The 14,891-nt window shown below is 40.1% G+C and overlaps 1 protein-coding gene across 10 annotated transcripts in view; it reads right to left on the reverse strand.

The window, feature by feature from the left end:
- UQCC1 (ubiquinol-cytochrome c reductase complex assembly factor 1) overlaps positions 1-14,891 on the reverse strand; it is a 113,719-nt gene that overhangs the window by 46,470 nt on the left and 52,358 nt on the right. For 9 of the 10 annotated variants that reach the window (XR_014831839.1, XR_014831841.1, XR_014831840.1 and 6 more), the window contains 1 exon segment: positions 5,945-6,053. Coding sequence is in view for 4 of the 10 variants with exons in the window: in XM_085002890.1 (XP_084859016.1) it covers positions 5,945-6,053 (109 nt within the window). In the remaining 6 variants the exon portion in view is untranslated. 10 annotated transcript variants of the gene reach the window in all.

Genomic DNA, 14,891 nt, shown 5'->3' on the forward strand with positions numbered 1-14,891 from the left:
CAATTTCTTAACTAAAGGCCATTCCCACCCCCTCCCACCTTGACTCCATGGTTTGGAAAGCTTAAACCTGCTCATTGTAAGCCACAAGGTGGAGATGTCTGGCAGGGCAGAACTGAGAGGAAGTCATTTAGCCAGCCTAAGGTTACCATTAACACTTTGAGCCGCTGCCTTGAGCTAATTTTTGTGTTTGTTTTTTAAGTTTGGTTGAAATGTCACAAATGGAAAAATTAAGTAAAGCGCTGGGTTAGCCACAAGACTGGACACACCTGGCTGCAAACCCAGCAAAAGAAACTTACTTCATTAGTAGGAAAGGCAGAAAGTGAAATTTACATCTGAAATCTGCCTGCACCAGGAGAAAGCTCTGAGGCCAAAGGCGCTGTCTGTTTTTACAGCTGTGTCAAGTCTTAGTTCTCTACTCTTAGCAACACTCAGGAGTGAGGCAAGGGCCCAAGGAAAAATGGTCTCCAACCTCTTCAGCTGCAACTCAGCTCACAAAGGTTTTTAAGAACCAGTTAATGAAATAAAACAAGACCAGATGAGGTGATATAATCAACTTTATTTCCACAGCTAATTTATATGTTTAAATCCTAAATAATGTTTTTGTAAAGTCAGAACACTCTAAATTATTGACGTGATTTTGTAACCTCAAATTTAACACTTGCTTTTTATACCAGCTTCACTGATGATATATGAGACTGACTTATTTTTCACAATAGTTGGGCTCCTAAAAAGCTAGTAAAAAGCAAATTTTTGTAAAGTGAAAAATTTCCCACTGAATGAGACTGGAACTCAAATTTCAAAGGATTTCTTGATCCAAATTTCTAATGTGTCATTAATTCACATTCTCAATCTCCCCTACACCAATCCACTCGAGTAATGGCCTCTAAGAATTCTTTGGCATGAGAAAAATCACCACTACGTTGATCAGTCTTATAAATTCTACTTTTTATAGGAGTTTTCTTAAAGATGTACACCTGGGATGCCAAGTAACACAGAAATAGATTTGCAAATTACCACCTTCACATCATAGGTTTTCAAAACTGAAAAGAAACTTGGAAATCATGTAGCCACTCACCCCAAGTTTTACTTTGTTTCTTTAAAACCAAGAAATTGAAACACAGAGGAGAAGATTTGCCAGGCAGGGTCAAAACCAGGCCAGCCTGGCTCCTTCTGTCTGTTACTTTTCTCCAGACCAATCTTCCTATTCTTTAGGCTATACACACACCAAAAACTGAGGTCCCCTTCACACATACACACAGACACATGCGTGCATGCGCACACGCACAATCACACAACTTAGAAGTGGTTAACACATAATTTTCTTGCTTGTATAAAGGGTGTCTGTTTATACCATGAGATTAGAATGGGAGGATCAAGTCAATTATAATAGAAACGCAATAATACTAATTCACAAACTCTTTTAAATTTCTATTTTAAATCATATTTATAGTCTGTGTAACTAAACTGAACCTTGGCATTTCTCTTCATCAAGGCAAATTTAAGAGTCTTCACTTTGGGATAATTACGGATCACCTAAAACCTTGCTACTCAAAGTGCGGCTGCCTCTTCCTCAGCCTGTCCCTCACTCTCACCTTCAGGTATCACCTGAGGTTTTTTAGAAGTGTACTCTCTGGAGTTCCCATCGTGGCACAGTGGTTAACGAATCCAACTAGGAACCATGAAGTTGCGGGTTTGATCCCTGGCCTTGCTCAGTGGGTTAAGGATCCGGCGTTGCCATGAGCTGTGGTGTAGGTTGCAGACGCGGCTCGGATCCCGAGTTGCTGTGGCCCTGGCTTAGGCTGGTGGCTACAGCTCTGATTAGACCCCTAGCCTGGGAACCTCCATATGCCGAGGGAAGCGGCCCAAGAAATGGCAAAAAGACAAAAAAAAACCAAAAAACAAAAAATGGAAGTGTACTCTCTGGCCCCACCCCAAACCTACTGAATCAGAATTTATATTTTAGGAGTTCCTGTTGTGGCTCAGTGGTTAACGAACCCGACTAGTATATGTGAGGACTCGGGTTCGATCCCTGGCCTCACGCAGTGGGTTAAGGATCTGGCGTTGCCATGAGCTATGGTGTAAGTCGCAAACTCGGCTCAAATCCTGCATTGCTGTGGCTGTGTTGTAGGCGGGCAGTTGTAGCTCTGATTGGACCCCTAGCCTGGGAACCTCCATATGCCATGGGGGTGGTCCTAAAAGGCAAAAAAAAAAAAAAAAAAAAAAAAAGAATTTGTATTTTAACAAGATCCCTGAGTGAACTGTAGGAACATTACAGTTTGAGAAATGATGATCTAACACACTCCTCTATAAGACTGCACCTTATCTGGAATAACTCATATAGAAAAAAATGGCTGGATAAAATGGAAGGAAAAAAAGGAAAGGCTAATCCCTACAGGACTGCATTGATGTACACTTGGACAAGAGAACGAAACAAGTATGATCTCTCTCACAAGGAAGCTGGCTTTAAAACAATTTCAGAGGCTGAAGTTCAATTTATTTATCCATTCAACAAGTATTTATTCATCTAATGTGTACTGTGTAAACAAAAAACTGTGGATAAGACAGGTTTCCTGCCCTTATAAAGCATATGGTCAAGTAGACGAGTAAAGTAACAAAGGAGAAGGTTCAAAGTGTTGAAAATTGTGATTTGGCTGTGGCGTAGGTCGGCAGCTGTAGCTCCGATTAGACCCCTAGCCTGGGAACCTCCATATGCCATGGGTGTGGCCCTAAAAAGACAAAAAAAGAAAGAAAATTGTGATGGAAATATATACACATAGGCCCAAAAGGAAATTCATTTGGGAGTGAAGCAAAAGGTTCCTGTGTTCCAGGAGTCGGCAATAAGCTCTTCAGGCTGGGGAGAGCTGTGGCCCACATGGCTCTAGAAGTCCAACTTCCAGCAAAGTTTAGGCAACAGTGATATGGCTAACTAATAGAAGAGCTACTGTGTAACTGTGTGACAGGGAGCCAAGGTTTTGGCTGGCTAGTGGTATGACTGGTCATCATTAAATGGGATGGTTTGAGACTGCCAGCACTACCCTATATCCACTGTGTGCTGCGACAGAGTTGGGTTGTAAGTACTTAAGGACACGTGGAACACTCAGATGGAGGAATAGCTCAAAGGCTGCTGATCCCACTCTGGACAGCTAAATATCAGTAAGGCATGACAGCGAGAAAAAAGGAAGAAAGAAGCAGAGTACAATTTCTAAGACAGGTGAATACTGACTCCAAAACAGATGATGATGACAATTATGACGATGATAATGATGACGACGGCAGCTAAAACTCTGAAATACGCTATCGTCTTCTCAGAAAGAACAGAAATGCTTCTGGTCTGTTGTTCCAGAGAAAGCCATGTAAATGATAATGAAGCTATGTAAAGGTGAACCCACATCTACTGTACTTTCTCCTTTTTTTTTTTTTCTTTTAGGGCTGCACAAGCAGCATATGGTAGTTTCCAGGCATACGGAAGTTTGAATTGAAGCTGCAGCTGCCAGCCTGTGCCACATCCACAGCAACATAGGATTCAAGCCGGGTCTGCGACCTATACAATAGCTCATAGCAACACCAGATCCCTGATTCATTGAGTAAGGCGAGGGATCAAAGCCACATCCCCATGGATACTAGTGAGATTTGTTTCTGCTACACTATGACAGGAACTCCCTACTGTAGTTTCTATACACACAGTTCGTCCAAAGACATGAGAATCTGAAGATACCTTCAACCCAGATTCTCGGCATCATGATTTATTTTTAAAGATTAAAAATTTACACACAGAGTAAGCACAAGATACCATTACACAATAACATAGGAAGTATGTGAAAATAATCATAGTAAGTAAAAACAAAACATGGGAGACGATCTTCCACTTAATTCTCATGTAGCACGTAAAGATCTCCAAGACATATTGTTGAGTAAAAAAAAAAAAAGTTGCATTTAAGTATATAGAAGATGATATGATATATAATAAAATATATACGCTAAATCAATATTACTTATTTTCTATAGATAACATGGGAAAGTCTTAAAAGATATACACTAAAGTGGAACCAGTGGGAGTTCCTGTCGTGGCGTAGTGGTTAACGAATCCCACTAGGACCCATGAGGTTTCGGGTTCAATCTCTGGCCTTGCTCAGTGGGTTAAGGATCCGGCGTTGCCATGAGTTATGGTGTAGGTTGCAGACACGGCTTGGATCCCACGTTGCTGTGGCTCTGGTGTAGGCCGGCAGCTACAGCTCCAATTCAGCCCCTAGCCTGGGAACCTCCATATGCTACGGGTGCCGCCTTAGAAAAGACAAAAGACAAATAAATAAATAAATAAAGTGATTATTTCTTGAAACAAGGTAACTGGCCAGGATCGAGACTGATGATTAAAGGGATTTCAGCCTTAATGAAAACATTCTGAATTTTAAAAACAATTATAAAGTAAAAACACAGCTAAGGAGTTCCCATCATGGTACAGCAGAAATGAACCTAACTAGTATCCATGAGGACACAGGTTCAATCCCTGGCCTCGTTCAGTGGGTGAAGAATCCGGCACTGCCATAAACTGTGGTATAGGTCACAGACGCGGCTCGGATCCTGTGCTGCTGTGGCTGTGGTGTAGGCCGGTGGCTACAGCTCCGATTTGACCCCTAGCCTGGGAACCTCCATGTGTCGCAAGTGCAGCCCTTTAAAAAAAAAAAAAAAAAAAAAAAAAGCCAAGATGGAAAACAGTGTGTACAGTATAAGCCCATCTGTGTTATGTTAAAAGAATACATTTATACATTTGTATTTGTATAGAAAACAACTAGAAGAATATACATTAACTATTAACAGGAGTTGAATTGGGGAAAAGACCCTTTTACTGGTTTTTTACTGGAGTTCCTGTTGTGGTGCAGCAGAAACGAACCCGACTAGTATCCATGAGGATGCAGGTTTAATCCCTGACCTTGCTCAGTGGGTCGGGGAAATGGCATTGCCCTGAGCTGTAGTGTGGGTCACGATCCGTGTTGCTATGGCTGTGGTGTAGGCCAGCAGCTGTAGCTCCGATTCAACCTCAAGCCTGGGAACTTCCATATGCTGTGGGTGTGGCCCTAAAAAGCCCCCCCAAAAATAAATAAATAAAAGCTTTTTACTGTTTGATTTCTGTTGTATGAACATGTGTGACTTTTATAATACATTTACATTTTACTTACTCCTCAGTCTATAGGGATAAATTTGCTCTGTAATGAAAGAAGCCAAGCTAAACCCATTTTGTGACGCTGTCTGATGGTTCTGCTTTAGGTGTTCCCCAAGCTGGGAGGCAATGATATGGGGAAAAGCAAGGAACTACAATCTACTAAAACACAGTCTAGATATACAAATTGTACAACATATACAAAGGAAGAGATTGCTATTTATATAACCAACTGTCCTAATGTTTTGGTTTTGGTTTTTTATTGTCATCACAATCTATGTTTTATACACACACACACACACACACACACACTCCTTTCTCAGGTTATTAAAGGTACCAGTGCACCTTTTTAGTAGATACCTTTCCAAAGTATTCTAGGTTGTCATTGATCAAGGAGCTTGTTTTTAAGTTCCTGAGGACAATGCAGCCCCATGTCAGGGTCTTTCCAGCCAAATTCATTGTGAATTGACACACTGGATTGGTGTCAGAGGCATAAGTGTCTTAAAACTGGATTATTATTGTTATTATTTGATTTCATAATTTGCCAAATCCATCTCTCCTATCACCATGACTTGGTCTTAATAATCCCATCTCTGTACACAGGATGGCCTCACACTGACAAACCATGATAATGTGTCTGGAGCACGTCAGTCTCCACAGGGGCAGAAGTGACTCTAGCCAAATTACCACCAGACATCAGGCCATTCTAAAATAAATAAAACTTCAACTAAAGTCAGGCAACCCCTCATTAGAGTCTTCCAGGACCAGAATCTGACAGCACTCACTTACCCCCATGATTCTGCCACGCTGTTCAACATCCTCCCACATAAAATGAACTATGATACGACACATGTATTTCCCACTCCGGCCTTCTTGCTTCATTCGGACTAGACACATCCTGCAAGGGAAGAAGACATAGAGTCATTGGCTGTTTGCATTTTTCACATTACACAGTTCTACTGAAGGTCAGCTCATCTGAGTGATTTTTATCAAAGGGCACAGAATTTAAAAACTGGAAGTGATTTAAAAAAATACTTTTATTGAGATATAATATAGATACTGAAAAGTACATAAATCTTAAGTGTACAGCTTGATGAATTTTTCCATATAATATACACCCGTGTAACCACCACCCAGATCAAGATACAGATTATTTAGAGCACCTAAGAAGATCCTCATACATGAAAGGGACTACTTTTGGTTGTTTAAAGATAAACAAGTCTGCGGAGTTCCTGCTGTGGTGCAATGGGTTAGGAATCTGAATTCAGTAGCTCAGGTTGCTGCAGAGGCACAGGTTCAATCCCTGGCCTGGTGTAGTGGGTTAAAGGATCCAGTGTTGCTACAGCTATGGCAGAGGTCACAGGTGTGGCTCGGATTCAATCCCTGGCCCAGGAACTTCCATATGCCTTGGGTGCAGCAGAAAAAAAAAAAGATAACCAAGTCTGAATCTTTCATTTCTCTGATGAAAATAAGACTTCTAAAGACAGAAAGGAGTTCCTGTCATAGCTCAGCTGTTTTCCACCCCTGGCCGTGCTCAGTGGGTTAAGGATCTGGCGTTGCCATGAGCTGTGGTGTAGTCTCAGATGCAGCTCAGATCCCACGTTGCTGTGGCTGTGGTGTAGGCCAGCAGCTATAGCTTCAATTGGACCCTAGTCTGGGAACCTCCATATGCCACAGGTGCAGACCTAAAAAAAAAAAGCAAAGAAAGAAAGTAGGAGTTCTCTTGTGGCATAGCAGCTCTGGCCACTGCTGTGGTGCAGGTCTGATTAATCCCTATCCTGGGAACTTCCGCATACCACCGGTGGGGCCGAAAAAAAGAGGAGAGCAATTTGCCCAACACCATACAGCAGTCTGTAAAGGTGGGTATAGTACTGTGCTGTCCAATATGAAAGCACTAGGTACATGTGACTACTGAGCACTTTAACTGTGGCTAGTTCAAACTGAGATGTGGTATAAGCTTAAGATTTCAAAGATTTAGTTCAAGGAAAAAGAATACAAATATCTCAAAATTTTCATATTGCTTACATGTTGAAATATTATCAGTATTGAGTTAAAGAAAACCTTATTAAAATTAGTTTCATATTTTTCTTTTTACTTTTTTAAATGGAGCTAGTAGAACTTTTAAATTAAATATGTGATGTGCATTATATTTCTGTTGGGTGGCCCTTATTCAGAATATAGGTCACAGAAAGTAGTATGATTTCATCTGTGTAGTTGTCAAAGGAATGTAATTTCCTCATTAGAATGTAAGTTCCATTGAGGGCAAAGATCAAGTCTGGGTCTTTGTTTTTACCACTGCATATCTCAAGTATAGCATAAACTCAACAGCTATTTGCTGAAAAGATAAACGAACAAAACATTTCAGGGCCAAGTTTAAGATTCTTCCCCCTACACCGCGTTGTCTCTAATCAGTCCAGAAAGCTCTGTGCTTAAGATCTTATATTAAGAACATAAGAATTATATTACATTTTATTAACAAATGCAATATTATATTTAATTATATATATGAATATAAGCAGGGTCACCAACTTTCCAAGCTAGTTCCTAATTTCATTTTTACAACCATTCATATTTCTATTATCTCTTGTCAAATAGTTAATAATTATGCAGCTACAAAAGGACTACTCATCTAAAAGACAATTCCTTCCATAATTATGGAAAATTTGGTCTAAACTGACAATTCTATCTCTATACTCAATTAAGCCTGCCCATTTATTTTTTCTAAATTTTTTTAATCTTACGGTCGCACCTGTGGCATTTCAAAGTTTAAACTGACAATTCTATCTCTATACTCAAGCCTGCCCATTTAATTTTTCTAAATTTTTTTATCTTACGGTCACACCTGTGGCATATCAAAGTTCCCAGGCCAGGGACTGAATCCAAGCCATAGCTATAACCTATGCCATGCCATAGCTGTGGCAACACTGGAACTTTTAACCCACTGTACCAGGATAGGGATCAAACCCACACCTCTGCAGTGATCCAAGCTGCTGCAGTTGGATTCTTAACCCACTGCACCACAGCAGGAATTTCAAGCCTGACTATTTAAATCTGCTAGCAATAGCATGGTCCAATGGAAGGATTCGAGCCTGACTACCTCAACATCTCTATTAATGACTAAGATGGAAAAAAGAAAACATACTTAACAAATTTGTAGATTGCAAGAAGCTGAGCAGGAAGACAAATATGTTGGATGACCCAACCATGAACCAAAAATACTTCAACAGGCTGTATCAGTGGGCTAAATCTAACAGGGATAAATCCAAGGTCTTGCACTTGTGTCTAAAAGAACTGCTGTAGACATACAGGACAGGTGAGTCAGGTCTGTGCGTGGAAAAGCCCTGTAGGGTTAAGTCGACAGTATACAATCAAGGGGGGTCAAGAGGGTGATAATGTTGCCCCCAAAATTAATGTGATTTTTAGATACAGTAATGCAAATATAATATGTTCACAGACAAAGCGAAATTTTCTTTGTTCTATTCAGCACAGGTCAGACTCTACTTGGGATACTGTCCACAGTTTTGAACATCATATTTTAAAGAGACAAGAGGAAGAGATGAAAGATCAGAAGATATTTAACCTGGAGAACATGATAGTTGCCTTAAATATTGTAGAAAAGTGATGAGACTCTTTGTCCAAGAGGTAGAATCAGAACCAATGAATGGGTCACAGAGGAAGAAAGAACTACTCAATGCTGAATGTTGAAAGTAAAAACTTTTTAACAGGGAGTTTCTGAAAATTCGGATAATGGAATGGATGACCTCAAAAAGTAGAGAATCTGCAACTTGGCTATCTGACAGAAGGTTGACTACATGATCTCTAAAGTCCCTTCCAACCTTGGGATTTGCTGATGCTGTGATTCTAAATTTGTAACCTCTGAACTTAGTTAGTGCCTAAAAAATAACACTTTTGTGACAATAAGAAAACAGGTCATGGAAAAAGATTTGGCTACTTTATATCATATAGGCTATATTCCAAGGCAGAAACAAACTGGGCAAAGTTCAACAGTCCTTTTTCATAAGATTTTTCTTAAACTTAACCAAATCACTCATGTCAGCCTCTCCACCTGAAAAGACGCTGTGTGTTTTGATGCTTAAGCGTTGTCAGAGGCCAATTCATCAACAGCAATAGTGAGGTAATGGAATTCTTCATTTATATGAAAATTCTGTAGTTTGTTAATACACCTGCCCTTGGAGGTTTAAAAGGCACAGAGTTTCTCAGACCATAAACTTACTAACTATATCAACATGGACTGAAGTGTTTTTTGCTTCAGAGCAGTTTGTTCTATAGCCCTTAAAGATAACAGTCAAATGGTTAACTGAGTTGAAAAGGTAAAATAAATTGAAGACACTTTCAAGATGCTGACCTCACACTTAATTCACTTATTGAATTATATTTGCATTACTGTATCTAAAAATCACATAGAGTTCCTACTATGTGGAGACTAGAATGATGGTTAACAAGAGTCCACCATCCAAGAAGCAGTTAGTCTCCCTAGGGAAGAAAAGAGCCCTAAAAGAGAATGCAGTAAGTGTGCCAAGAGGAACATAAGAGCAATGGAGTTTGAGAGGATTACTTTTGGCTGAGTGGGATCAGAGAAAGCTTCATGGAAAATGAAACACTGTACCTGGGGCTTGGAAAGATGAGCTGAAGTTGGGCAGGTAAAAGATAAAGAGAATTTCCAGCAGGTGGAACATTATGAGCAAGACAGGGCTCAGCACATGTAAGGGAAGAATGAATACTTAGATTTTGTGCAAGGGCAGGTATAGGAAACAAAGAAAGATGTCAGAAAGGTCATGAAGGGCTTTAAAATGTCAGGCTAAAAGGACTTCACTCAGTAGAAGGAGAGCTACTGAATGTCTTTCAGGAAGAAGGGGTGTAATGAGATCGACGCCTTGGCTTTAAGAACAGATGAGTCTCTCAGAAGTTAACCCTTTCTCCCCAGCCTCATCCAGTAATTAAATATTAGTGTCACCAAGGCTGGAAAAATGACAAATTTGGTGAATATTTACTTTAGTGGAACTATAGTATTCACAATAGTCTGATCCAAAAATTTAAATTCAGTGTACATCTGTCTTTTGAGAGAAAATGCAATAGCAGAGTTTGCTATAACCCGCACCTAATTTTGCTGAGACTAAGAATTCAGAAAATAGGGAGGTCCTGTCGTGGTGCAATGGAAACAAATCCAACTAGAAACCATGAGGTTGCGGGTTCGACCCCTGGCTTCGCTCAGCGGGTTAACGATCCCGAATTGCCGTGAGCTGTGGTGTAGGTTGCAGACTCGGCTCAGATCTGGTGTTGCTGTGGCTGTGGCATAGGCTGGCAGCTACAGCTCCGATTAGACCCCTAGCCTGGGAACTTCCATGAAGCAGGTGCAGCCCTAAAAAGACAAAAAAAAAAAAAAAAAAAAATCAGAAAATATAGATTCAAGCCTGCTAAATGAAGGGAGGGCAAATGCTGATTACTCCTAAAACACTGTACCTAATTAGTTCAGTAGACAATGAATAGAAAACACTTTCAAATATAAAGTTCTACAGTAATTTTCATCACACATAGTTAAAGTTATAAAATCACAACAGTTTTCTCATCAATAGAAGTATGCTGAAGATTCCCATGAGTTCTGCTAGGAAAATAAGATTCTGGTCCATAGGGCTGTCCATTCATCCACCGTCACAAAATTCAGCTAACTAAAAGCTCAACTATTTCTGCCCTGATTTTGTGAATCGAATTCTCTAAGTAGTGATGGAACATGATGGAGGATAATGTGAGAAAAAGAATATATATATATATATATATATATATTCATATGAATTTACATATATATTCGTATATATATGACTGGGTCACTTTGCTGCATAGCAGAAATTGACAGAATATTGTAAGTCAACTGTAATAGAAAAAAACAAAAAATCTTACAAAAAATAAATATATTTTTAAAATTCTCTGGGTAGTTAGAGACAGAAAAGTCATCTTGTTGTGAAGAGCTTTTGCGTTTGTCCTCTTCAAGGAAAAAGCTTAGCTGAAGGCTGGGGCTCCCATCTTAAGACAGTCAGCTGCCTTCACACCAAAAGTGAAGGTCAATTCTTACGGCAGCTAACCTTGAAGCCTACATGTTCTGTCCACCCCTTTCTTTGTTTAGTAACTGTTTTGAATAGATAACACATGCACATGGTAAAAAAAAAAAAAACAACAAACCTAAGTCTCCTTCCTATCCACATCCCCCAACCACCAGATTCTTCTAAGGTAACCACAGTTAGTAGTATCCTAGGAATCCCTCCCCATGTAATCTATACACACACAAGCTTATGCACCATGAACTCTTTTTACATCAATAGCAGCTTCCCTTTTCTCCCCATTTTTCATGGTAGCATTCTACACACACTTTTCTTACACTGAAAAAGCAATCCACTACAGAAGGATAGAGGTGGAGAAATCTCAACTCTAACTCTGTTTTTCATCCACAGATACTACAGTCACCCCAGTGAAACCTTTTTTAGGATAATAGAATTCTAGTAATTTATTTAGCAATTATTTGGATAATGTCTGATCTAGGCTGAATTCAGCTTATCTGGCAATTTTTCCTATTTTAGTATGACTAAGAAATAGGAAGAAACCAAAAAAAAAAAAAAAAAAAAAAAGAGTCCTTTAATAGCAAAAATGGATAAGTTCTATAATTAACAGCTAACACAACTATGTGCCAAGCACTGTGCTAAGTCATTCAGATGCATTATTTAATTTACTCCTTATAACAACTATACACTTTATACTGGTGTTCTTACTGTCCCCACTTTATTAGTTGAGAAGACTGAGTCTTAAAGAAGTTAACTTGCCCAGAGTTAAAAAGCTTACTAAGTGTCAAAACTGAGATCTGAACCCTGATAATCTGATCCCAGAGTTATACTGTTTTTCTACCTCTATAATGACTAGAAAAAAATCTTCCAGAATCCATTTACTCTGTTTTTCATTTAATCCTCACAAGGGCAACAGCTAAGTTTCAAAACTAGCATCTTATTAGAAATAAGATATCAGAAGGGAAAGGACTGGCTAACCTGAGTCCTCCAACAGCAACAGCAAATAGTTACTGCTGGCAACCTAAAAGGAAAGAACCTAAAAATGTACTTAAACACAAAAAAAAGCAGTTCCACAGGGAGGGTATAGCTACCCAGTGCAACTAAAATAAGAAGCCTGGCAAATTACAGCTAAGAGTTATCAGAACCTCCTGAATGATCCAGAAAAGGTTAAAATATATCGGAAGGTGAAAAAAAAAAAAAAATGAGTGAAACAAGTTCAAAATGGTAAACGAGAATAAAAAAAAAATGTGATGGTCCTGGTACCTACTACAAAATAAAGCTAACACTTGTCACAGACTCTGACCATACTTGAGTCATTAAGTAAACTTCTGCAATTGAGAATACTAGGTTTTATAAATAAAAGAACAGGACAGTTCTACTTCAGTTTACATCATGAATGCATTCCTCATAATAAATTATTAAATTAAATGTTGAAAGGTCAAATTACATTTTGCTACTGAATAAACTTCATAATTTCAGAGCTCTGTTCTGTGGGGGGACAGGAAGTGGGGAGGGGAGACTTCCATGCTAAAATATAATAAAAACTACCCTTAAGAATGCAAAATAAACTTTAAAAAGAGAATATTCCTTTCAAACCTAAAACTGCTCTAAAAAAATAAAGTCTATTTTTAAAAAAATTTTAAGAGACAATCTATAATTTAAAGATTCTTGTGTTAAATAATTTAATCACTCATTAGAAGTAAAAGTACCTACTCTGAGTATAGACTTAATCTATGCATAAACTATTCTCTGTTTAAGAGCAACTCCAACTGCCCCTCCTGAGGTTGATGATGTTCTTAAACCCACAATTTATTATTGAGGTGTTAAGCTTCACAGTACTATCCATGTCTCTCAGTGATTCCAGTGCCTCATAAATAATACGGATCTCTTTTACATATAAGGAAAGCAAATAATCCAGTTAGTAAAGGAAAGGAAAACAGAAAGCCCTAGTCTGATGGCTCCCTAACATCTCTAAAGGCAAGCAGAGACAAGGGAAAAGGGAAAAAAGACTTGCTCCCTAGGAGTCTCAAAATAAAAATGGGCTAAGATGAAAACGCTGTCTTGCGGCAAAGAGTAATGAGGATTACTATCATTTATTATGTCCTCTAAGACTTGTCACTGTAAATATATCTGCATTCATTCACCTGTCAATGTATATAACTATCCATCTAGTGTAACTGTCCCCATTTCACAGGAAAGAAAACTGACACTCTGAGAAGGTCAGGTAACTTAAGGTTGAAGAAGAGAAGAGAGGAGCTGGAATGAGGCCAGGCCTCCCACTCTGTCCCCCAAACCAAGGTTCTCCCAGGGCAGTGTCAGTGTTGACTGTTTCTCCCATTCTGGGCAGCACAGCTCCCAAAGCCTCTTGGTCCTAGCTCAGACAAGGAGGAACACTGCCTGCAGAGTGCAAGAGAAGGAGAGTTTCCTAGCCACGCTTTCCTCCTCTCTACCTAAATCTGGGAGGGAAGAATTCTTGTTATTTCTAACGCTGACCTCCTGCCATGAACTGGCAGCAACCAGCATCCTGTCTCGCTTGCTCTGTTTGGGCCTTCCGACAATGCCAGTTGTGTGTTGGCTTGTTTCTCCCTCAAGGTAGTTTATAAGCTGCTCAGAGAGAATATGATTATGAATTCAGTGAAAACCAGTGGGCACTCGGGCAGGTTTGTCACTCTGGCTGCTATGAAGGAATTCCAAAGGGACTTTCACGTAGCTTGTTTCCCTTACTCCACCACCAGCTGAGGCCAAGAAAGCAGAGCCTACATGGCCACACTCAAGTTTCAGCAGTGTGCTAATGAATGAGTTTATTTATTTGTGAGCTGGCATGCTGGCCCTTTCCTGGGGCTGTGTACATGGCCATCTCCACCTGGTTTCCTAAACTCCCTCCCCATGAAGCCTAACCTTTATGTGGGGAGCATGGGGGCCACAGGACAGTCTGTGGGCAAACAGACAAGTGGGGCGAGGCACTTCCTGAAGCCCTCTCACCTGACAGTGAGCCTCCTCCAAGAGCTACACCTGGCCTGCGGCCTGCCTGTCAGATCCACTATAAAGAACAAGCTCCTGGGTAGCAGGTACTAGTGCTCTTAGGTTATGCAATGTCGGTAAAACGATGCTGCAGAGGCCTTTGGTTTGGGCAAAAAGCTAACCGTGTGGGTGTTTAAACAGAGCAAATCTGGCTGGTGAAGGTAGAGAGAGGATGTGCACATGGCCAGGGCTCACCATATATAGCAGGTCTGGAGCTGCTGGAATCCGGCATGAACTCGAAAGCCCTACAGCTACATCAAAACTGCTGTGGCGGTTTTAAAGAGCCCTCTTGCAAAAGGCCGAGAGTGTCTGCCAGGGCAGTTCTCTGGCTGGACTGAGACTGGAACCAGTCTGTTGTCCAAAAGACAACCCTTCCACCTCCACACTTTACCTCCTTCTCTTCTTTCCCAGAGGCTTCTTCCCTTAGTCTTAAAAAAAACGTCCCAGTGTTCCCCCATCTTAAAATAAAAAACAAAACAAAATGCTTCCTCCCACCATCCTGTTTCTCCCTGTAACGATCATCCTCTCATCTTTCCTTCTCACTTGGGACGTCTTAAAAAGTAGTTTACAATTAATTCTTCCTCTCCTATTAACTCCCCAAGACCCCATGTCCTCTGGTTCTGGACCCCAGAGTGCCAATGCAA

Source organism: Sus scrofa, chromosome 17, assembly GCF_054392235.1.
Source record: "Sus scrofa isolate SSC_HxYL_T2T_F1_AM1 chromosome 17, Sscrofa_HxYL_maternal_Yorkshire_Landrace_v2.0, whole genome shotgun sequence".
In the NCBI taxonomy this organism is placed as follows: Eukaryota; Metazoa; Chordata; class Mammalia; order Artiodactyla; family Suidae; genus Sus; species Sus scrofa.